This window comes from Camelus ferus, chromosome 3 (assembly GCF_009834535.1).
Source record: "Camelus ferus isolate YT-003-E chromosome 3, BCGSAC_Cfer_1.0, whole genome shotgun sequence".
Classification (NCBI taxonomy): Eukaryota; Metazoa; Chordata; class Mammalia; order Artiodactyla; family Camelidae; genus Camelus; species Camelus ferus.
The window spans coordinates 64,453,963-64,478,688 of record NC_045698.1 but is presented as its reverse complement, the minus strand read 5'-3'; the positions used below and the strand labels follow the sequence as shown (position 1 = coordinate 64,478,688).

The 24,726-nt window shown below is 41.5% G+C and overlaps 1 protein-coding gene across 14 annotated transcripts in view; it reads left to right on the top strand.

The window, feature by feature from the left end:
- Window positions 1-2,666: 2,666 nt before the first annotated feature.
- Window positions 2,667-24,726, top strand: part of MCTP1 (multiple C2 and transmembrane domain containing 1) — a 482,756-nt gene continuing 460,696 nt past the window's right edge. For all 14 annotated transcript variants that reach the window (XR_004318469.1, XM_032476195.1, XM_032476180.1 and 11 more), the window contains exon 1: window positions 2,667-3,503. Coding sequence is in view for 13 of the 14 variants with exons in the window: in XM_032476195.1 (XP_032332086.1) it covers window positions 2,781-3,503 (723 nt within the window). In the remaining variant the exon portion in view is untranslated. The remainder of the gene's footprint in view (window positions 3,504-24,726) is intronic.

The window sequence follows — 24,726 nt, the reverse complement described above, 5'->3', positions numbered from 1 at the left end:
ATATCTAGTGCAACTTTATGTGATGCACAATTTGTAGGGCAGCCTCTCATTTTAGACTCCACTTTAGTTATTTGGGAAAAGTTAGATATGATCTTTTAAGTTCTATAAATGAATTCACATTCATGCACAAGGTTATTTGGGATCATAGATATCAGAACCCGAAATGTCAGTTAGTATGTTCAAGGCAAAATTAGGTAGAAGGGAAAAATGAAAACATTAAGCTACAAAAATCAATTAAGGGCATCATTAAAAGACTATATAAATATAAAGTTGAATTGTGTAGAGTTATCTCCCTGGGTCTGTGGCTCCTTGTTTCATATAAATATGACAAACTTGACATATTTATAAAGAGTTTTGTTAAGAAGTGGTGATAATTTCTTCTAAATATGCTATAGTAATCCTGTATTTCTTTATATATCTTCTCTGTGCTTTAATTTACTACGTCATAGAAAAACTAATAACAGTATTTTTCTTACGTTGAAGAGAGAACTTCTGGATATTGCAGTTTCTTTTTTGGCCTATCAGAGTAGCTCTAGATTGAGGTTATATTTTGTGGTCGCGGTGTTTTCAGTATGACTGTCATGTGGAAAAGCCTCAGGCATTGAGTGAAGTCCTTTTTCACTTAATCCTTAAAACAGCCCTGTGAGGCAGTTATTAATAAATCATATCACATCAGTCCCATGCTTAAAAACCGCCTAATGGCTCCTGGTTTCACTTACAGGAAACTCAAGTTCTTACTAGGACTATAGGACCCACCCCCACCAGGACTCTGCTCATTTCTTCCCTTCCACCTCTTACCAGCTCTGCCCACCTTGTTCCACTTTATTTGGAGTGGTTCCATCTGTCCTTGAACATGCCCAGCCAACCTGCTTCCTGCCTTGGGGCCTTTGCACCTCCTGTTCCTTCTGCCTGGAATGCTGTAATCAGATCTTTCAGTGCCTGCTCTTTGTCCTCATTAAGTCTCAACTCAAATTTTAGCTTCTCAGAGAAACTCCCTGTACAGGCAATGTTAAAATAAAACAAAACAACCCTCTGTATGGGATTGTCAGATTGAGCAAATAAAAATACAAAACACCCAGTTAAATTTGATTTTCTGAAAGCAAATAGTATTTCAGTGTGTCTTGTGCAATATTTGGGATATACATATACTCAAATATTGTTGTTTATTTTAAATTTGAAATTTAAATTTAATTGGGTGACCTGCAATTTATCTGGCAACCCTACCTCCATAGCCACTCTATTATGATATTCTGTTTTATTTTCTCCATGGGACTTGTCATTATTAGAAATTCTGTTCGTTTGGCTTTCCCACTGGAAGATGGGCTCCAAGAGGGTGGGGCCCTGTTGGCCTTGTTCTCAGCTGCATCCCCTGAGGCTATCATATTGCTCAATAAATATTTGTTAAGTATTTGTTATAAATGTAAGGAAAACAGACGAACAGAACGCTTAAAGAGGTTGGTGACACGTCCAGTGCATAGTGCTAGCTAGATGAGACTGGAATCTGACAGTGCGGTGTCAAAGCTCTTCCGAGTTTTCCACCTTTCTGGGTGCGGAAGCAGTGGAGGAGTGAAGGGACACTGTCACGTGTCTTTCTAGAAGCTCTTGGTAGAATCAGAAGACCCCTGGAGCAGTAGATTTTGGTAGAAACAACGTAAACTAAAAAGCCTTTCCCATTTGCTTTGCAACGAAGCAAATGAAGTAACCAAAGGAAAATGCACTTAAGTGAAAAGAACAAGATTCTCGGCATTTGGAATGGGGTCAAAGGCATTGCGCATCCTCCACGTCTTCGTCCAGGTTAAACTCCCTGCAACTTTAGGGCTGGCTTTATTGTCACATTCCGGAAACCTCTAGACCTTGATCTCAAGAGAAACTAACGGCACAAGCAAAAAAAGAGCGGGGAGTGGCGGATAGGGACGAAGTCAAGACAGAAGAAATCAAACTCTGGTCTTGGACACAGGGCGCTCAGCGGAGTGGGGACAGCGGCGTTCAGCCTCAGAACTCGGTCGGGTTCACCTCTCGGTGTGGACACTGGGTGTTCCACAGAACCCACTGAAGGCACATAATCTCCACTCTACCTCACTTTCATCGGAATCAGAAGATCGCCAGCGGGCGTGTCCAGCGGCCGACTTAGAGCGAGCTGCGTGGGGAACTGTGGCCGGATCCTGGGGAGCAAGCTGGCTTTGGTCCCTAACCTAGCTCCACCCAGGCGCTGGAGGATGGTCCAGGGGCGCTCCCGCGGGGCTGGTGGTTCTGTCTTCAGCCCGATTCTCCCTGTTGTGTGAGTCGTGCGCTCCCTGTTTGGAGGCAGCAGCCCCCGCCGCTGACAGGTGCTGCCCGGGAGACGTCGTGTGCTGTCCCTGGCGCAGCTGGACGCGCACGCCCGGGAGCGTGTAGCTTCCCGAGCCCGGAGCCTGCAGCTTCCCGAGCCCGGAGCCTGCGAGGAGAGGGAAGCAGGGCGCGGCCTGGGGGACTCCAGTGGGCTGGAGCCGCGGAGCTCCGAGCTAGAAACTTTGCTGTGGCCGAGATTCGGCGACAGAGTCAGTCCACCCCGGCAGGTGCGGGAGGAAGAGGCGGCGCCAGAGTCCCGCGGCCGGAGAGCCTCGGCGGCGGCGGCGGCGGCGGCGTCTACTCCCCGCTCTGGCCTGAAGCCGCCTGGCTCTCCCGGCTTCTGCTGCTGCGTCCATCGTCGTCGCCGCCACCGCGGGGCTCCGGGAGGAGGCGCAGCAGGAGAGGGCGGAGGAGAAGGAGGAGGAGGGGAGAGGAGGAGCAGGGGGTGGAGGATGGAGCCCCGGACTGCCGCGGCGGGCTCGCACGAGCCTGCGGCGGCGTCCTCCTCCTCCTTCCAGGCCCGGCTCTGGAAGAACCTGCAGTTGGGGTTGGGTAAGGGCAAGGGCGGCGGGAGCGGGCGCGCTGGGGGCCCCGAGCTCCGCACTGCGGGCACCCCATCGCCTTCCCCGTCACCCCCGGGGGGCAGGCGGGACGCACTGGCCGGCTTGGGTGGCGCGGGAAGCAGGTGGAGCGGCTTCAAGAAACGGAAGCAAGTGCTGGACCGCGTCTTCTCCTCCTCTCAGCCCAACCTGTGCTGCTCTTCGCCGGAGCCTCTCGAGCCCGGCAGCGCTGGCAGAGCCGAGCAGGGGTCCACGCTGCGTCGCCGGATCCGCGAGCATTTGCTTCCCGCGGGAAAGGGGCCGGTGGCAGCGGTGGGAGCAGCCAGAGTGACGCCTCCTGGCGGACGCTCGCCGGACTCAGCTCCCTCTTCGTCCTCTGCCTCATCTTCCTTGTCCTCCTCGCCCCAGCCGCCCCCGAGAGGGGACCGCGCCCGCGATGAGGATGCCTGGCGTCGGGGCCCCGCGGCGCACCTGTGCCATCAGAAGAGTTCCTCCCTGCCGGGCACCGCCTGCTTGGAGCAGCTTCTGGAGCCGCCGCCTCCTCCGGCAGAGCCAGCATTGAGCCCAGGAGAGCCGCGGACCCCGGACAAGGGCGAGGAGCTAGGCAGTACCCGGGTGAGTGACAGGTGGGCGCGGCTGGAGTCTAGGTGTGCAGGGCCACGCCCCTCGCTTTGGGCAACCTCGACCCCGGGAGTTGCACGGGGATAGGGGTGCTACCAAGTAGATAAAACAGTGAAAAGAAAACGTCCCGCCCCTGCTGAGTAGAGTTCTGACTTGCTCTCTGACTTTACTTTTGACGGAAATAATACTGCGAGAAGCTGTTTGGATAGGTTTATGGTTGCCAATGAAAGTGGAAGTATTAATGGTAGCCGAATAGGAAAGGAAGACAGACTTAAAGTGGAGGTCTCCTAAAAGGACTGTCCAGCTAAGTCTCACCTTGTCAAAAGTCAAAACAAACCCAGCAAATTGCAGGAGAAAAAAAAAAAAAAAACCAGAAATGCGGAGAGGTGAGTTAATGGCAAACATGAGGTCCTGTCTTGGGGAAACCCTTTAAGTAGAAGTCTGCTCATCTTCCCGCACTCCCTTTTCAAAACTTCCTGCTGCCAGTGGATCGCTGCCCAACAAGTGGGCAGCTTGAGCGTCTCTTCCGAGTTGGTTGAACAGATATTTCTGTGGCCTTTCTAAGTTTTAATAGTCATCTGAAGCAGTTGCGTTTAAATTACTCTGTTTTATCCATCATGTTGACTCGTTGGTCAGGCAAGAGTCAAGTAAAAAAGTACTTGTAGAATCTGTAAAGCGTTCCACTGAGCTACTGCTTTTATTCCTTCGGTTTTGTGGGGTTTTGTAGAGGCGATGTTCTCCTTCTGTAGGTGTTTATGAAATCGTGTTAATGAAATATCTTGAAACTTCCACTATGCCAGGGACCTAAAGAACTCTCTTCGTCCAATACATCTTGGCTTATTTAAATTCTCATTATTTTGACTCTGATTAATTGTCAGATTAATGACATATACATTAAAACTTCAATTAGATTAAAAGTTGGTTCACAAAAATCAATGCTGAGTGTTCAAGAGTAACATATAGGAGTAGGTGAGCTTTCACTTGAAAATTTTTATAGTTTATTGGCTAATTTATTAGTATAATTTCAGAAAATAAACCAGAATACTAGTATGTTTTGTTGTTTAATAAACACAATTGCTTGCAGTAATCTGATATTACTGATGCTCTAGAAAAAGTTTTCAGTTATTCTCAGAAGAGTAGGCAGAGATAATAGTGATAAAAAACCTAAGTAAACCTACCTTTCCTTTTATCTTGAAAGAGCATTGAATAGAATTCCTGTTCTGGTTCCAAAAGTAAGGTAAAAAATGATTTTAAAAGGATGCTTTAAATTCAGTGTAGAAGAATACTATGTTTTAAAGTATTTATTTTTGAGTGTATATATAATCATAATGTATAAGACTTTTAGAGTTAGGGTACCTGTTTACATTTGTTTTTATTAACTTTTAGGATCAAGAATAGTAAAACATAATAATTGAATTATTTTGGAAGGTAAATATATTGCTGCAGATGTTAAACTTCCTAAATGACCTTGCAGTTCACTGAACCAAGATATTTTCAAAGCTAAAACAGAGGACTCAGAATTCATCTATCAATCTCTACTTAAAAAATACTGCTATGTAATTATGAATTTTTGTCTACAAAAGAGCAAAATTCATCTTGAAAAGATACTAAACAAACATTATTGTGTGTGGCTTCACTATAAGTTGGGCCCTTCATATGTGATTTAATCCTCACAGCAGCCCTACATGATAGAGGTTCTTGTTGCGATTTTATAGATTAGGAAATCAGTGCTCAAAGAAATTAGATAATCTTCCCAAGGTCACATGGTGAACATATGACAGAGAGAGGTTTTGTCATTCTCTGTAATGTTTTTCCATCACTACAGCTGTGTCTAACAACTTTTAGAACTTTTTACATTTCTGAGACAACTTGAGTGCTATTGATGAATACTTGCAAGTTTACATATATTCTGGATTCCTAGAATCAGTTCTATGATGGATTAGCTGAATTAATTTGTTCTTTGTTATCTGTAATGCATTGTCTTTTATGTCATATTTACAAATGACATTACTAATCATACCACTTGTAGTTCTAAAGAAGTTTTTCATTATAAAGAACCAGCATTCCAAGGAAGTCACAGGGGGAATAAAAAAGCCAAAATATCCTTCAAAGAATAGACAAAAGGTGGAGTGTAGGCAGGAAAATAAGCCCTGAGGCTTTATTGTTGATTCTCTGCATCTACTTACTGCTCATCATGGAGCCTTGTTCCCTGAGAGGTAGTCAGTTTTCTCTGTAACCAGTCACAAATGCTGTTTTCAACAGCACTTTCTCACCAGTGCAGAAGAGAGGATTCCTCAGTCCTCTAAAGACCTCTATGCCCAACTTGCTTACCACTCTGAATGGGGAGAAGGAAGAAATGAAGTTGGAACCAGGAACTGGGAGAGGACTCACTAAGTGTAGGTGTCTGGGTGTAGGCTTAACTCCGCAGCGCCCTTCCCAGCTTCCTGCATGTCTCAGAGGTATTTCCTGGCTCTCCCAGCACCTCATCTCTGAAGAGACCTGGGCATGGGGAGGGAGCCTGAAGCACATGCATATTTCAGCTTTATTCACAGTTCACAGGCACAGATGGGAACACATAAAAGAAACAACACTGAACGCATTAAATCCATCTTCAGATTGCCTAGATAACAAGAACTTTCCTTCAAGAAAGAGAGAAAATTCATTGCAAAATAAGGCAAATTGCTCAATTTCTCTTTTGTTCTCTGCTGGATCCTGGCATCAGCCATATTCTCCAACAATCTCCCCACCTCCCCACCCCCCCACCCCAGCAGGAGGCCCCAACAACATATGTGCACACACTCTGACACTGGGTGGAGATATTAAGCAAAAGCAAAAAAACATTTTGGACTGCTAGGGAAAGAGATTTGGAAGTTACTGATGTATAATGATTACAACCGAACAAACCAGTCTACCTCCCGTGCCCCCATCAGCCCTCTCGCTAAGATGTTTTCTTTAGCCAAATATACCTTTGAAACACACTTTAACAGACTTAATAATGCCTTGCCATTGTGGGCATGTGCATTCTTTAAAATGCTCTGCTTTGAAAAAAAAAAGGAAAAAAGAAACCCCTTTCTTCCCACTGATTCTAGTTCACATGCTGGGCCATATTGTCATACCAGATGCATTTCATTTTCTGCAACACAGTTGGGAAAGATGCTTTCTCAATTTGTGTGCATATCAAAAAGATGCCAATTTTATGTATTCTGTCTTGATGAGTTACTAAAATTATACTTTGCTAGAATCAGAAAGTCTGTATTTTAAGATAAAGAGTGAGGAATGAATATGTTGCATATTTTTTAGCATTTATTGAAAGTGTGTAGTGTTTATGAATTTTAAACCTTTGTTTTTTCAAATTCATTTTGTTAAAGTTGCTTTCATAGAGTAATAAAAATGCTTTTGAAAAAAATGGGTAAAATATTCAGGATATGCTAGAACTGTTTCAAAACATAGTAAGAGGAATATTCATTCATTGGGGTAAAATTCCTAAAATGTATATAAAAGCCCAAACAAAAAGTGGATAATGTTTTCTAAGATTGTCTATACATGAAGTAAATCTTGCTTTATTAATTATCTGACCTTTAAAGAAAGCCTGTATTTTCGAAAACTATTAAAATGTGATTTGGATAAGTTTTGCTGTTTTTCAGGTGTCTTTAGTATTACTTCAAGGCACATAATTGTCTTGAGGAAAGCAAATATTAAAAAAAAAAATCCTATTGTAAATAACTAAACCCATTAAAAAAAAACCCCTAATAATCTAAAAAAATAAGTTCCTAAAAGAAGTGTTAGTAGCTTTTTCAAAGTGAGAGAGTGAGGATGAGATCTTAGAACATTTTGGAGCAGGGTGTAAAGTTTGATGTGTGATTGCCTTCTTGGAAAATATTGGGATCTTCAAGTTATCCCAGAGAAAAGGGCGTAAACAGTGATAGGTTTACTTAGGGGTGGAATGGTTTCCTGTAACCTTTAATTACTATCAGGTTTGAGTAGAGCCATGAATCTTGTATAAATGCAAGTGTTATTGTGTAGATGTTGTATAAGGATAACTTGAAACATATCTCAGTCAACACTAGCAATTGCTGTGCTATTACAATTACTGAACAGTATATTAAAGTTTTGCAGCTGCCATCATTACAAGTAAGTGGCTGTTGAAAAAAATTTACAAGGGCTTTGCTGGTCCTTTTCATTTAAGATGTAAACTATTTTCCTTGCAGTGATGGCAAAAGTAGCCCCCAATTAACCCAAGCAATACTGGTGACATCACAGCTTCACATCATAATGAAAAAAATCTTACATTACTATTGGCAAGTATGTGCACATTGTCATGAAAAAGTGAATAAATACTTTGAGGGATGAAATAGGATTAATGGATTCATAAAAATAGGACGAATAGTCCCCCCCTTTTTTTGCACCATTGTTTGGAAATATGAGATGATTTCACAAAATTAAAGGTTAATAATACATCTTTGATACCCTCAAGGAAACGTGTAGTATAGTTTCTGCACTCATAATGATTATCGAACTTTACCAACTCTAGACTTGATGAAGAGTAAAGAACATATGTGTAGATAACATTGTAAGCATTGACAAAATCTGCAGATTCATAAGTTAGGATCATATATTTTTTAGTTAAATGATAATTATTTATAGTATTATAGCAGACTTCTGTTTTAGATAAGCAGAAATTAATTTTTTGAAATCTAAAAATTTTTTGTTTTTGCTTTTTAAATTTTGCTTAAAACTTACTACAAATACAAACTATCTTCCTTCCTCAATAAACCAAGCATCCTAAATAAAACCCTTTCTTGATAGCCGAGGGTCATTGTTTGAATACTGGCTTTTTTTTTTTTTTTTTTTTTTTTTTTGGTTTGTTTCATGTGAATGAAATAGATGTTGTCCTAGAACTTGCGTTAGATAAGCTTGCTTGTTTTCATAAAATTACAGTGTAAAGCATACTATTTATGATAAGCTTATCTTTTTATAAAGTTAATTATTGAAAGGTATGAGACACTCTTCCTCAAGTCATTTGTTCACTGGCCAAATAATCTTTACTGTCTATGTGAATTTTGATTTGTTGCTACCATTGAAAATATCTTTTTTTTTCCTGCCTGGTTAACTTTATGTACTGTCTTGATTTCTTTGTCATTGTCAACCTTTTCTTCTAATTTACATTGCTTTTTATAAATCAGGTGTGGAAAATGATCATTATACCTCAACAATTCAAGATTGCATGCAAATAGATTTCCCTCTCCAAAGTATACAAAGTTTCTTATCATTAGAAAAAATTTATTAGTAAAATAACAGGCCACTATTTCCCCAATGTTTCCAAATATTCATATTTAATACTAGAGAGCAAGCAACATGAAAAACTGTATTTTCAATATAATGAGATTTTAAAGTCCTACATACTACCTTCTTGAGAGAATAATTTTCTTATGAAATCTCTTTGGAGATATTTTATCCCAGCCTTACTTCCCATACTCTTGGGGCCTAGCCAATCTGGAAAATTACCTCACATGATAGGCAAGTGGAATTCTGGACATTTGAGGATCAATGCATCCTCCTAATCCCATGGGTTTCATTCAGAGGAGCCCTTCAGTATTAGCAATCTCACCCTATTTTACACTGCTAGAGTAGAATTTGGCAAGCCTTAGTACAGTTGACCTATTTAATCAGCATTGTAAAAAGGTTCAGGAAAAGACTACTTGATAAATGTTGCTGAATGAATGAAGGGGTGAATGAATGGGCTAACGCTGTTCACAGATGAATTCTTTTGGAAAAGTTTCAAAATCACTTTATGGTTGTGTGATGATGTGCTTGCCTTCTTGTTTCCAAGTGCTTTTAAGCCTGGCAAATGTATTTGATGTTCCCCTCTTCTGCCAGCTACTGGCTTGGCTTTTCTCAGCCTATACTTTAGTTCTGGTACATGTCTGAGGGCATGAAGGGAGGACATGATGCCTACCTAGATGGTCACCTGTGGTCACATTGGGCATGGGGGAGCGATTTCTACTTCTGCAGTCTCTGGCTCAGGGATGCATTTCTTGGTGCTGGTCTCTGACTTCAGGTATCTATTTTTGCCCCCAAATCTCCTTGTCTGACTTCTGATATTGCACCCCCACACCTGGATTCCTGACAACTGTTGACATATCCTCACTCACTTATAATCTCTGAGTCTTGAACTCTGCTTGGATCTTACCTCAAAATACTTTTCTGCCTACTTCATTGCACTTCTCCTCAAACCCATCTCCTTGAACTAGATGAAAATCCCAATCTTAATGAAGAATCCTGCCCTCACTACCCTGGTCAGGCAGTCAGCCAGTTGCTTTTCATAGTGACTACTTGTCTGATGCTGAGCTTATTCACAGAACACCAAAGCCTCCTTCAGATCTGCGTTGCCCGTCAACTGCAGTTGCCTATAGAGGGCGTTCCTTCCTGTGGTGCATTGAACAGCGCTGTTCATTGTCTCTGTGTCCCTACTTCCTCTTCTGTTTTCAAAACTCTCACTGTGCCTACTCTTTGACAGCATCACCCTCTCCCTTAGTCCTGCCTCCTTTCCTTCCTCCATAATATTCTTTCTCTCTCTGCTTGCAAGACGATTTTTGTAACTAACCATTTAGCATCTGGAGCTATGCTGGCCCTTATGACAGCCACTAGCCACATGTGGCTACTGAGCCCTGGAAAGGTGGCTGGTTCAAATTGAGATGCTTGGAAAGTGTAAAACACACACCAGGTTTTAAAGCCTTAGTTCAAAGAAAAGAAAGTAAAATATCTTGTTACTAATTTTTATATTGCTTGCATGTTGAAATAGTATGGTGGATATATTGGATTAAATAAAATATATTATTCAAGTTAATTTCACCCATTCCTTTTCATTTCAAAAAAATGTGGCTGCTAGAAATTTTTAAATTATGTATGTGACTCACAGTTTTATTTCTATTGGCCAGCACTGATCTAGACCAGGTGTTCAAACTCCATTGCCAACAGGGGCCATCAAAGTAAAGAAAATGAGCAAAGAGGGTTTGATGGGGCCTGTGGTGAAGGAGGGAGCCAGTACCCGTTTGAGGGGCAGCTGCTTCTCAGTTCCAGCTGATTATCGTCATGCAGTGAAAGAAGCAGGGTTGCCAATGTGTCTAGATTCTTTAATAGAAGCCAAAACTCTAGACTTTTAAGTGAAACGTCTAGAATCTTGAATTTTTGGCAAATAACTCACTTTTAGAAAAGCGCAACACTGGCCAAGTAAGGTATAGCTCATGGCTGAATTTAGCTATCGCTTTGAACTTCTGACTCAGCTTATGCCTGATTTCTCCTATCCTCTCCCAGTGCTAGGCATATGTAATCTGGATGTAGTAGGTGTCAATACATTTCACAGAAACGGCATCAGGAGTGGAGGGATGCTGTCGGAATGCAGCGAGTGAGGGGTGCGTGGAAAGAGGAGGTGAGGACAGGGAAAGCGGCCAAGCAGTTTGGCCCTACACAGGGGATGAAAGAAAGTGGTGGTGAGAGCCCGAGAACCACGTTGGGATGGGATTATGGGCAGGTTTTTTTTCTTTAATGGATATCACCTGAGTGGGTTGACAAGTCAGAGCCTATAGAGAGGGAGACATTGAAGTTAAAGGAGAACAGGTGGGTGATTTATGGGATGAAATTCCCAAGGCCACGGGTGGGGGTGGGTCCCAGAGACCAGGGATGGAAGCGTCGGCAGAAGAGGCGTCCCTTTCCGGTTGCAAGTGGAGGAGACAGCGCGGTGCAGATGCAGGTAGGCTGAGTGGCAGCAATTTGAGGGTGCGCCCACCTGTTGGCCTCTGCCTTGTTTTGAAGCGTGTTTAGGATTTGGATACGGGGAGATGGAGGAAAGAATATTACCATAGGCACGGAGGCGAACATCTGCTCTGGTGTATTCAAGAAATGGGGTCAGTAGTGGGACTGAAGCCTAGGGTGTTGGGGGCAGGGTAGAGAGAAATGAAGCTGCAAAGGAAGGTGTGGCTGGACTGTCGGGGCTGTGGAGTGTATCTTGGGCAGCAGAGGGACCCCTGGGGGCATTTGAGCATGGAGGACAAGGCACGTGAACCCTGGAAGAGTGAAGTTGGCAACAGAGGCTGGCAGCCACACAGGGCCACAACAGTCCCGTGAGAGCCGGAAGCTGGGCAGTTGACTGACCCTGGGGGTGGAAGCTGGAAAGATTTATGAGAGCAGGGATGTGGCTGAATCTTCTGGGAAAGGGAGAGTGAAAGGAATGAATCACGGCATATTTCCCCCTTTACTTAGGTCTTTGATTTTCCTGTTTCTTTTCAGAAATGGTTTTATTGAAAAGTTTTTTTTAGGGGGGAGGGCAAGGGAAGGCTGAACTGTATATTTGCATTTATGCAAATGGTTGAGGGTGCCAGGCTCTTGAGTGTCCAGTTATCACGTATTTACCAGAATAGCTTATATTCTTTATAGTTATTTTGGATTATTTCTGAGGAAAATAGTTCTTTTCTCTGCAGCATTAGGCACTGAAAGTAGTGAGTGTTAATGGAGCAAAAGGGCAAAACATGTTTGTGAGTTAAAAAAAAAGATAAAACAAGAAAATCTCCTGTGTATATCTGTTACATAGATTTTTAAGGTGCTTAATGTCAGAGTGGCTAAATATTTGGAGAAGTAGTTATAATGAAAGGGTTTGGAGTCCTCTTGGCAATTTTCAGTCTTAAGGCATTGTGCTTCACATGTGTTAAAATACGCACTCTTTCTCAGATGCAAGGTAGACCCATGCATGACACAGGATCAGTTTCTGAAAATTGCAACTAGATATTGTCTCCAAATAGAAACAGTATTCCTTTTAGGCCTTTAAGCCATATCTAACTCCTGTTTTTTTTTTTTTTTTTTACTGAAATGTAAAATTGCTTTTGATAAAAGAACAATTCGGCATTTCTATAGTTACCTTTGAATAGTATTTTCACCACACCCAACTAGAAGTCTGAGGGTTTTCCAAAATCTCTTTTGAAATGGGAATAGATTTTGGAGATAAGTTCTATGTCAATACAGAGCTGTTGCCCAAACCACATGCTCCCTGGAGGTTGAAACACCCTAAATCAGCATGGCCCACTGTCTCCTGGCTCAGAGCAGCCACTGACTCCACCTCCCCCCCTTCTTTCTTTGCCTCCCTCAACTTTTAAAAGGAAGCTGGAGGCGAGAGGAGTGGGGTCCAGCTGAGATTGTGATCTCCCCTGGTCCTCTCTGGCCTTGCATATATGCCACTTCAATTCAACAGTTTTCAAGCAGAAAAACATTGACTTAACCACTTTGGGCATCACCTCCGCCCCTCTCTGCTCCCTTCAGCCTCCTAGGTAGCATTCATTTACTCTAGACTCAGGCTGGTGCTTTTGTGACTTCCTGGCTGGGTCTCCAGGAACCAGCCAAAGCATCCGAGGGACTTAAGGGAACATTCAGAGATGGGAGGGAGACCTAGTTTCCCAGACCCTACGCCCTCCACCTCTTTTCAAGGAAGATGGGGCTTTGTAAAGTGTCCTTATATCTCTTCCTCTATCTGACATGTTCACTTTCTCTGACTTCATCGTTTTTCTTCCTGGGTATGTGCCAGAATATGAGAAAGAACTGTGTGGACCTTGGCAGGAGAGAATCTTTGTGTGTCTTGGAGGAACAGCTGTGGTTAGTGTCTTTACCTCACCTGGTACCTGTTACCCACAGGACTACCCAGCTGGTGTTTTACTTGGGTCTGGGCTTTTCATTCTCTGCTCTCCTGCTACTTGCCTTTCTGCTATCTCACTTCTTTTTCTTTCTGGGAACAAGGGCAGAGAGGGAGAAAAACAAGGAAAGGCAGGATTTTTTTTTTTTTTGATTAGCGGCTTTCATAATTTTTTCTCACAGTGAAATTTAAATAATTGTCTCCTATCATGTTTTGACATTTTGTGTTGCTCTGACAAATGCTATACACACACACACACAATTATGCCTTCATCTAGTGTGGTTTATACACATACTTGTTCTTTCACATATTTCATATTTCCCACTGGAGCCAAAGGTAAGCAGAAGAACTCCCTAAATTCTCCCTCTTAGATTTAATCTGATAATACTAAATTTCGATGTTAACATAGTCTTTACAGATGGTCTAAGTTCATTTAGTCTGAGTGGCTGTACAATAACCAGCTCAGCTAAAGGGAAAACCAATTAGAAGACAGTTTCTGTCATTTACTATGAGATGTGTTCTACGGAGGGAAGGAGTAATCTTGCTTTGAACTTCAAGTAGTGTATAAAGAATACCTTTTCTTCAGTAGAATAATCATTCTTCTGTAACTATCCATCTTATTTAAGGCCACCATGGAAGAGAGGTCACTGAATTATTTCCTTAATCTTTTGAAACCTAGATGTTACAGTAACTAAGATCAATCCTTCGTATTTTCCAGCTTGGCCTGGCTTTACTGTCACTAAGTACAAAAAATGGGGAGGCATTTAGTGCACCTCTTTATTGAGACAGTTCGTCTTTTAATTAGAGAAGGGCCATAAGATGCATTCTCATAATCACAGGAAGCTCATTTTTGGAAATCACCTGAAAAAGAGTTGGCAGTAACTGAATTAGGAACAAACGAATCTGGGACTGCAGAGCCTTTGTGTTGACGGCTGAAAGAATGGTCTATTTTCTGTTAATGTTGCTAATGATTCTCAGTCGCTCTTTTTATAACAGAGTCCTCTTAATTGTGTCTGGATTGCATTTTGAGTGGTGTAAGTGTCCATTTTATATTTTAATGTTTACTTTTTAATTTCTAGGCATATAAGTCTAATGTGAGTTTCCAGCAGCTACACAAATTTTGTATTTGATGCTAGAAATTTGTACTAGTTTTGTGTGAACTTGTTTTGTGTAAGTATCTGTGACCTTCTTTCTAGTGGTATCTATTGTGGTAGGGCTTGGCCTTCACTCCTCTACCTTTGAATTTAATTTTTGTTAAATCTCAATACCCTCTAAGAGCTCCTTGATTGCTAGGTAAAGATATAGCTACGAACTTTTGCATGTCACACTTGATTGAAAAAAATTCTTCCTCACCTGGTATCCCACTGTATCATCATTTTAATTTCTGTTTTTGGTCTTATTACAGGGAACATGTTATAAGTAACAAGACCCTTATAATTATATATTCTCTATGTTCTACAGTGTCCTCTCATTTCTGTTATTAATGCTCTCTTGTTCCATAAATACATGATAGTAGTGGAAGGAGCTAAAGTAGATCTCTCTGCTAGGCATTCTTTACATGGTATCTTAAATGTTACAGATTATGTACATAATTTTAATTTAAACCTCAGCAGTTTTGACAGAGAGGTATTGTTGTATATGCAGTTATTTATAACATATATTACAGTTGTATTTTACATAGGGGAAATTCTTAGAGAGGCTTGTCTAAGTAATTTCTCTGCAGTCCTGGGTCTGTCCATAGTAAGTGGCACTGTTTGGGTAACAAACATCTGATTTCTGCCAGGGCCATAGTTGCCAGGATATTCACTGCTCCACCAGTTAGTGAGGCCGCATCAGTACACCCGTGCCAAGTGTGTGACTGGTGCCCAAACCAGTGATTCGTGGTTGAGTCTGGTATTCCTTCAACACCAGCCCTGCCAATGGGTTTGAGTCTCACCATTGTTTTGGAGAGACAGCTGGAGGAATTTGCCATTATTAGTTTTAGAAAAGTATCAAGAAAGATATAGTGAGTGGGTGTGGGATAGTTTGTTTATTTGTGGGTTCGGTTCCAGGAGCTCATCAGTGAATATTTTTCACATCGTTCTTGTGAGTTCTGTACATGTATCTTGACTTCCAATCATGTCATTAAACTCCTGTGAAAAATATAGCTGTGCATTCTGCAATTAGGTGTAAGTGTTAGGCTGTCTGGACTGGAAAACAAATTATCTTCAAAGCATCTGGTTGGTTGTGAATGTGCCCGTGTCAGGTTTATTCTTTTAAAAAGGAAGAAGCAAGATCGTTCTTGCCTAATGGTATGACCAATGGAATTGGTACAATTTCTAATGTTTCTTGGTAATAATAATAACAGCACTAAAATTTTAGTTTTGTGCCACTCACGGTCTTAAGTGCTTCACAGGCATTAGTTCATAATCTTTGTGACAACTAGGAGCAAGAATTCTTAGCCTCATTTTATAGATGGATCACTGGAGGCTCAGAAAGGGTGAGGAAAGTGCTCAAGGTCACACAGCTGGTAGGCGGCAGGGCTGGGATTTTGTACCTAAGTGGCTGGCTCCAAATCTCATGACTTTGGTTACCATGTTACATGATGTCCCTCAGTTCTGAAGAACTGCTACATCTGCTCCTGAGTATTGTCATATAGCTCTTCTCCAGGTGTCCTGGAATAGGGAAAAGATTTGGTTAAAATGTTCTATGTACTGAACCAGCCCCATATATGTGTGTGTGTCGCTGGAAGATCTCCTTCCAATCCAATACCATTTATTTTGGTAACTCACCTCTCCTTTTTTCTCTATCCCTTCCTCGTTTATTTATTAAATATTTCCTCTGTGGTAGACATGGTATCTTGTTAATATCTTGGTAAAGAAGAGAGACCAATTCCTGCTCCCATAGACCTTACTGATCTAGTAGAAGAAACGTTCGTTAAATTAAAAGAATACACAAGTAATTATCAGTTACAGTCTTGATAATGCATTCAGAGGAGGACAGTGATGAACTGACCTACAGGAATGAATTGCAAAAGGTCTCAACCTAATCATGCAGGAAGGAGAGGGACAGTGAAGGTTTTCCTGAAGAAGTGACACATAGGATGAAATGCAGAGAATGGACAGAAGTTGGCCAGATTTTCAGGAGAAGAGGAAGTAAGGGATGTAGCAGATAGTTGCGGGCAGAGGAAACCACAGCACAAGGCGCTGAGAGAAAGGTTGCCTGGGCATTGGAATTTAGTCAATAAGAGGGAAAGTGAGAGGGGATGGGTCTGGAATGGTTCTCAGGGGCTAGATTATACAGGACTTTGTGGGCCACAGGAAGATTTTGGACTTTAAGTACTGAAGCAGTCTTGAGAGCCCAGATTCTTGGCCATGAAGAGGAGACCCACCTTTGGAAAAGTTCTTGCCGTTGGTCTGGGGGAGTAGCTTTCCTTCACAGCTGTGTGTGTGGAACTACACTGAGCTCATAGTTGTTTTTTTGTAAAGAGAGAAGTAGGTTGGGACTACCTTCCTCTACTAAGATAAAGGTATTTTTTAAATGTCTATAAGAAATAAGAAATGCCTAGTGGGTGAAAATATTTTTCCCCCTGTAAAAACATGTCATTTCATTCTCCCTCTTGCTTTTTTATTGAGCACTATTCGAAGGTAAATGAAGGGAAATGCAGTCTAATCTTCTCCTTTCAGTGCTCAGGGGAGAGATTCTCATTTACTGTACTTTTCAAAGCTTAGAAAGAGAGAGAAATGAGATAAAGCCTGGTGATCCAGGTGTTACAGCTGTAAATTATGGAGAACATATTTTTAATGAGCTTCCAATTTTTTTCCTGAAGTTAGGGTGAGGAAAAAATGAAGAACTTTGGAAAGCAGTTCTATACAGAAGTGTATGTTTGAAAGTCTGTATTTGTTAACATAATTGTGGGGTAATTAGGAAGACAGCATATTGAACATGATGAAGGAGATCTGTTTTATATTTTCTTATATATATTTTTAAGGTATAAAAATCTAAGTGTCATATTTTCATGTACAGCCAATATTCACATTTAGGAAACAGATTTGCAGAAGTGCCTAAGCAAGAAGGAAAGCCTTAAGTGTCTAAAAGCCCGCCGTTACGTTTGTTAGCCAAAGTTATAGTAGGGAAGGAAAGAAAATGTAAAAATTCCTCATTGAGACTGTAATCTGTCAAACTTTAATCACACCTGACATAGCAGCTTCAGGCAGCCTACCTGCCACTCTGAGAGCTTAGGATATGGTTTCTAGCATGCCTAGCAAGTGTGAGTGCTCAGAAATTGAACCAAACCCTGCCCAAGTTAGGCCTGCCAATCTGTGCTTTGACTTCCCCAGCCAACTACGGCCATGACCAACACTGGGCAATATGGCTGCCCTGAGCACCCAGGCATTACTGCCATCCAGAGTAGGAAACAGCATTTAGTAAAAACTCTCAACGACATAAACCATGCCCAAGTCAAACAAGTATCAAGAACTTACATATTCTTTATCTGCAATAATGGAAAAATGTAATCTGGTTTCTTTCTTTCTTTCTTTCTTCCTTCCTTTCTTCCTTCCTTTCTTCCTTCCTTTCTTCCTTCTTCTTCCTTCCTTCCTTCCTTCCTTCCTTCCTTCTTCCTTCCTTCCTTCCTTCCTTTCTTCCTTCCTTTCCTTCCTTCTTCCTTTTCTTCCTTTTCCTTCCTTCCTTCCTTCCTTCCTTCCTTTCTTCCTTTCTTCCTTTTCTTCCTTCCTTTCTTCCTTCCTTCCTTCCTTCCTTCCTTTCTTCCTTTCTTCCTTTTCTTCCTTTTCTTCCTTTCTTCCTTTTCTTCCTTCCTTTTCCTTCCTTCCTTTTCTTCCTTTTCTTCCTTTTCTTCCTTTTCTTCCTTTCTCCCTCCCTTCCCTTCCCTTCCCTTCCCTTCCCTTCCCTTCCCTTCCCTTCCCTTTCCTTTCTCTTCTTTTCTCTTCTTTCTTTTCTTTCCGTAACATTTTACTTGGAGTCACAACCAAATAAACACTAAAGGAATTTAACATTCTCATTCTGTTTGAGGATAATAAACCTTTTGCAGAAACTAATGAAAGTTGTGGTATAGTTCTTTTCATAAAGAAACACAAATGTACACAAAATAATATTGTGCATTCACCTTCAAGCAAGGAAGGCCATGATTTCCAATCCATATACTCCAGAATCCTCAATTAGTACCCTTAGGTTAAAAGGAAGACTCAGAAATAAGATGGCCCTAACAGCACTACAAAAGCAAAACAAAACTTACGTTTCTGAATTTTCAGCCATGACCTTGTGTATTTATCTCAGAACCTTGCAGAGTGCACGGACTGATTCTTAGAAGGAAAGAGCTATAGACTGGGCCTCCTAGGGAGAGGTGCAGACACTCCCAGAAATAAGTTAGTCATGTCCTGCAGCGTTTACTGAAGAGACCAGCAGATGGTTAGAGTCCTAATTTGGTCACAGTTGGAGTTTCTTGTTAATAATGAGTTCTGTTTTCTGGAAGTCAATTTCTATTCCCTTGTATGGAGAATCTCCTTCGGGACTGAATCCTGAGAATGCAGGATTCCTTTATCAGAGAATGTGATAGTGAATAGGAACTTCCTCCAATTATCCTCCTCAGTGGTCTGTATTTGCTGACTATGGGCTACACTCACAGGGCTCTGTTCTAGATTCTGGGCATCCAAGCCCCAGCACTCCAGAGATTTTTCTTCTTATTTGGGGAGGAAAAAGATAAGTGTCACTATCAGATAGCATACATAGCCCTCTTGTTAAGTAAATAAAACCATGGGAATTCCTTTTCTCAGGAGGTAGGTACAGAGGCTTAATTACTTCACTATAACAGCTGTTGGGACAGTTGGTCTGCTTTGTAAATAGACTTCTGTCCTGTCAGCTCTCCCTCCTCATTTTCTCTCAATGATTCCATGACCATCTTTTAGAAATAGATGTGCTAAAAAAAAGTAGAAGCCCACAGTCGGGAGTTATTTTGAAGAAAGAGCTTTGTTCACATGAGAGGGCAGTTCTCAAACCTAAGAGGTGGGTGATTCAGAGGGATGTGGATCTGCGCTGTGTGCACTGAGCTTTGAGACTGAAGTACAGTTACACCCTTTAAAATAAACTAGCCAACCACAGGCCTAACTCAGCGCTCCTTGCCTGGAATCCTGATGGTCCACTTGGGGCAGGGACCTTTGAGAAGGAAGACGGATGGAGCTGGAGGTGGAATGTGAGTACTTGTTGAAGAATGATGCTCGGGGCTGGATGTACCAGGAACCAGGAGACTGGGCTGCTGCTCGGACTGGGTCCCTCTGGGTGGGCCAGGCTTGGGTGCTGATCCACACCATGGTCCCTGTCATAATAATTAGAGGAGAGATGGGTAGGAATGGAGATGTCTAATGAGATAGGTGGAGCCCAGGCATCAAGGATGTCTTATTCAGGACTCTTGCCTGTGTCAGGAGCTCAACTCTTCCTGATTTGGCTTCAGAAGAGAGCGGATTGGCTCATACCTGGCAAAGCCCCAGGGCAGTCTGGGTCCAGAGCTTCAAACAGGGCCATGGGGTTTCTCTGTCTCTGCCCCTCCAGCCTTCTTTGTTTTCTTCCCTCAAAATTACTTGGCTTTGGACACCTTCTCTCTCAGGTAGGTCTCTCTACCTGGTGGCCCCCTGCAGCTCTTGGCATCTATCTTTCTCACAGTTCTTGGGAGTGTCTCATTGGAATGGTTCAGATCCTCACCTTTCCCACTGTGGCAGGTAGATGAGGGGCTTGGCCAGGTCACATGTGTATCCTTGGTGCCCAGGAGCGAGGAGCATCCAACCTAAACAATGTGGACTGAGAGTGGGAGGCAGGTGTGTCCTCAAAGACAAACCAGTTTTGCTATGATCGGGCAAAAGTTTCCAATGTTCACCTGGGTTTGGTCAATAATCAGCCATTGGGAAGATGAGTGATCATCCATACAGAAAATCTGTGAGCAGCTGGACCCAGCTACTGGCCTGGAACAGAGTGCCCACTCAAATTCTGCAGATGGATACTGTTTTTCTTGTGCTTTTAATATAAAATGTGCAGAGTATAGAATAAAAAAACTATGGCATTGAGAGAAATGCCTTTCTTTCTGAATGGGTTATACTGTTTGTAAAGCCATAGTAACAAGATGACTAGTTTTAACATCAGCTGTGCTATAAATTATAGCACCTGAGTTAACCTAAAGGGTATCTCATTTATTGAGTCCTAGAATGTTGGAAAAGGACCTATAAAACAGACTTCACATAGTTATTGGTACTTCGGAGATGAGTAAACTGAAGAAGTTAAGATAATGTCCTATTCTCCCTTTCTCAGAGCCCAGAATACAAGCACTTCTTGATCCACACCCCAGTTAGAAGCAGTTCCATTTATACAAACATGCTTTAGTAGTATTTAGCCATCCTTGCCTCAGTTTCTCCTACTTTCCCTGCCATCACACACTGGAGGTTTTGCCTCTAGAGGTTTCAGTACAAAGGAAGAGTGTAAAAGAACAGAGCAAAAGAATGGGCTAGGTGAACTGTCTGCCCCTGGGGGAGGGACCAGACTGGCTGACTTTGCCAAGTGAGAGAGAGGACCAGGTAGACTGTCTTCCAGAGCTCAGTAAGACACAACCTCTCCAAACCCCATATTTCTCTTCTACCAGCTGATGATGGTAAGAGGGTCCAGTGAAGCTGTGTTAGTCCTGGCATGCTGTAAGTACTCAATATATACTAATTATCCTCCTGTGGTTCCCCTCCCCCACCACTGCTATTAGACTGTTATTCTTCAGGCTTCACAAGTATTTTCTTTAAAAGTTATACCAGTGTCTTTTGGAGCCTTAAGGAATGATCATTTACATGCTAGCATGAATTAATTCAGTTAGATTCTTTACTCCTGGATAGAAAACTGTAAAACTTGAATAGGGGGTGGAGTTGGTGGGGTGGCAGTGAGTTAGCACAATCTGTCGACTCTATGGCAGTGATCTGGGTCTGGGGTTGGGGGGTGGTGTACTTCAGGACTTAGTATTGGATGCTAAGAGGCTAGAAAATAGGGGCTTTGAGTGGCAGTGCGTGGGAAGGGAGAATGCTAGCCAAAGACTTCCTCTAATCCAGGACTTGGCTACAGAAGGGCTCTGGATCTCGCAAGGGAATGGAAAACTACTGTGCTTTCCTCCCGTTGTTCATAATTTCTTGCTCCCAGAACTTAGGGTGGAACTGCTGGTATCATGTTAGGAGGTCTCGTTGGGAAACCAGCCCCCATTTATGACATTGCTTCTCTGGGCAGATAGCTAGTAAACAGCTTTCTAGCAAACTTCTGAAACTTCACTTGTTCAGGAAGCTAGGCGTTGCCTGCACTTGACAGATAATATTTTCAGAATGATTAGCCTTCCTACACTTGTGAATTTTCCTTCACCGCATCTTAAGTGGAACATCTCAGAAAGGGTCACTTTTAGTTATTTCCTTTGCTTAATATTTGCCTTACAGATAGTAGGTACTCCACAAATTTGAAATCAAATTGAATAACGATATATACTTTTCCCACTAATTGAAGAAAAACTTTTAATTTTTAAAGTACTAGGAGAATAATTAGTGATAGATGGTATGGTATGGCATAAATGAACATTACTTTTTAATTAAATATTGAATAATTTCTGACATTTGTTGAGTAGTTTTGCTCACTCATTTTATTAGAACAATATCTCAAGGAACTGATTAGCCATATATTTAAAAAAAAATTCAACATTATCTTTTTTAATTTCCTAATATATGTATAATAATGAAACTTTGTCAAAACATTTCATAAATCCCAAACTCTGTCTTGAAAGAAAGGATTTAGTCAATATGTTTGAAATCTTCAGACTCAGGATAATTATATAAAGCCTGAAAAAAACAGATAAACCCAACCTAGAAAGTTGAATGCAAATTTTTGTTTTCAAAATTATAAGTTTTTCAGTTAAGCTGCTTTTATCCGCCTGAGAAAATCCCACATTGCTACACCCATTTACAGGGATAGTTTCTCAAGGTTAAATAGACAATAATGTCAGTTCCTCAAATATAGATGTTCTGATGTGATTCCTAATCTTTCTAAGCACACAGCTGTCCGCAGAGTCCTCTCTCAGATTTTTGTGCTGAGAACTGATACAGGCATCTTAATTTCATTGTTGATAATATTTATATTATACCTTATATTTTATATTACTTATATTTCTGTTTTTATGTGTAATTTCATTTCACATCCTAAAAATTAGCATAATGCTTAAAAATAATAATGCTTTTGATATCTTTAAAAGGAATTTGCAGACTGCCTTCCTAGGCACTGGGCTGGGAGTGGCATGTAGGTGTGCCTAATTTCCTTACCCATTTCACATGCAAAGTGAACTATGTGCTCTCAGAAGTCTCCCTGATTAAAAATGTCTGTGGATTGTAGATTTCATTTTCAAAGGCTTGATCCCCTTAAGATCTACTGGTGAGAGTAAATGAGCAGGCAAAGACTTACTGAGGACAGATCCATGGTGAAAACTGATGCTAGACCCAGATCCCCTCCTCTGGTGATGTGTCCATCACTAGGCAGCTAAGGCAATAGACTGTGATGGTCTCACAGCTGTGTCCCTCACCCGCGTTGCCTGCGGCCACAGGAAACTGCTTCTCCCAAGGTTGTCCCCCTCTAATGGGGCATTTAGAGGCAATGACTGCTTGCTGAGAGGATATAAAGGTCCAGGCCTTCTGCCCCACTTTGGGACATCTCTGCAGTCCCAGTCCCAGGGCTTCCTGTAGTACCATGAGTCCTCCATTGAAACCACGTTGTGGGTTACCTTCCTCCTCTGCTCAGTCCTGTCCCCCTCACTTCCTTACAGGTGTGTCTCCCTGGGCATCCCTCTCACCATAATAAACCATCTATTTGCAGCTCTCCATTGTAGAGAACATTTCCAAGGAACTCAGTCTGACAGATACCATTGTTGAATTTCTTGAAGTGATCTCTAAGTTTTAGGAAAAAACAATTAGATGTCATGGAAACAATGGCAACAGTTTTGGAGAGCTTGGTGACACGTGGAGATTTTGAAGACAATCAAGGGAAGTTTTGCTGGTGGGGTTATACTCAGGTTTAAAACAACATTGATGGGAGGATGAAGGAGCATAGAAATGCCAGAGGAGATGGGCGTTAGGTGGCACTAGAGGGCAGTGAAGTTAAACCGAGATGGAAAATACTACAAAAAATCATTTATGATAGATTAGAAATGTCAAGTTTTTAAATAAAATTAAATAAAAAATCAGCAAATGATAATGTAGTGAGGAATCTTTTTTTAGCTACAAAATCACATCGTGTCGTGGAGATTCAAGTGCTACAGAAAATTAGTATAAAAGTGCTTACTGCTTATTATTCATATACCATATCATTGCAAAAATCAGGAAACTGTTTTTAGCTGTCAAATGTAAGAATTCTGTGATTTAGATGTTCCTTTATTATATATCAGAGTATAAGGTCTGAAAATGATTGAATGTCTTTCCTAATAGTGCATTTGCCTGGTTCTCTTAGCCGCTAATCAGATATTTATTGTGTGAATGCATGAATCAATGAATAAGGCCGGTAGTTAAATGCAAATTCTGGGTGCACTCCTTGCTGTTTAAAGGAATGGAGCTTATTTGAGTAAAGTTGTACAGTCTAATGGGATTTCTGATGCTTTTGATTATTACTGCAGTTGAAGCCACTGTAAGATAAATGTGCTATTTTGACTTTTTAAAAAAAGTAGAGTGAATTTCTAAGAATCTATTATTAGGACACAATCAAAAGTATGAACCAAATATATGTAGAGTTGTTCACTACTCTTTACTTGTAACAGGGAACAGTTGGCAATGGTTCAGACTTTCAACGATAGGGAAATGCTGAAAGATAATAAATAAGCTGGGGCATTATGTAGTAATTTAAAGTATTTTCAAAACATTTTTTGTTATGCATTAAAAATAAACTTTATTTTTAGAACAGCTTTAGATTTACAGAAAAATTGCAAAGGTAGTACAGAGTTCCCATATACTAAGCCCCTAGTATTGTTAACATCTCACGTTACTGTGGTACATTTGTTGCAATTAATGAGCTGACATAAATTCATTATAGCTAACTCAAAGTCCGCATACTTTATTCAGGTCTCCTTAGTTTTTTACTAATGCCTTTTTCCTGTTCCAGGATCCCATCCAGGACACTGTATTTATTTCATTTAGTCCTTTCTCCTTAAGTGCCTATTGGTTGTGACAGTTTCTCAGACTTTCCTTCTTTTTTAATGACCTTGATAAACTTGAGGAGTACTGGTCAGTATTTTGTAGAATGTTTCTCAGTTGGAATTTGTCTGATGTTTTCCTCGTTTTTGAAGTGAAGTTGTAGGTAAGGGGAGAAAGACCACAGAGGTCAAGTGCCATTTTCCACATCTTATTAAGAGTACATTCTATCAGCATGACTTACCACAGTTAACGTGAACCTTGATCACTGGGTTGAGGTGGTGTTTGGCAGGCTTCTCTGTAAAGTTATTCTATGCTCCCCCAGCCCCACCGCCCCTTCCCATACTGTATTCTTTAGAAGGAAGTCACTGTGCAC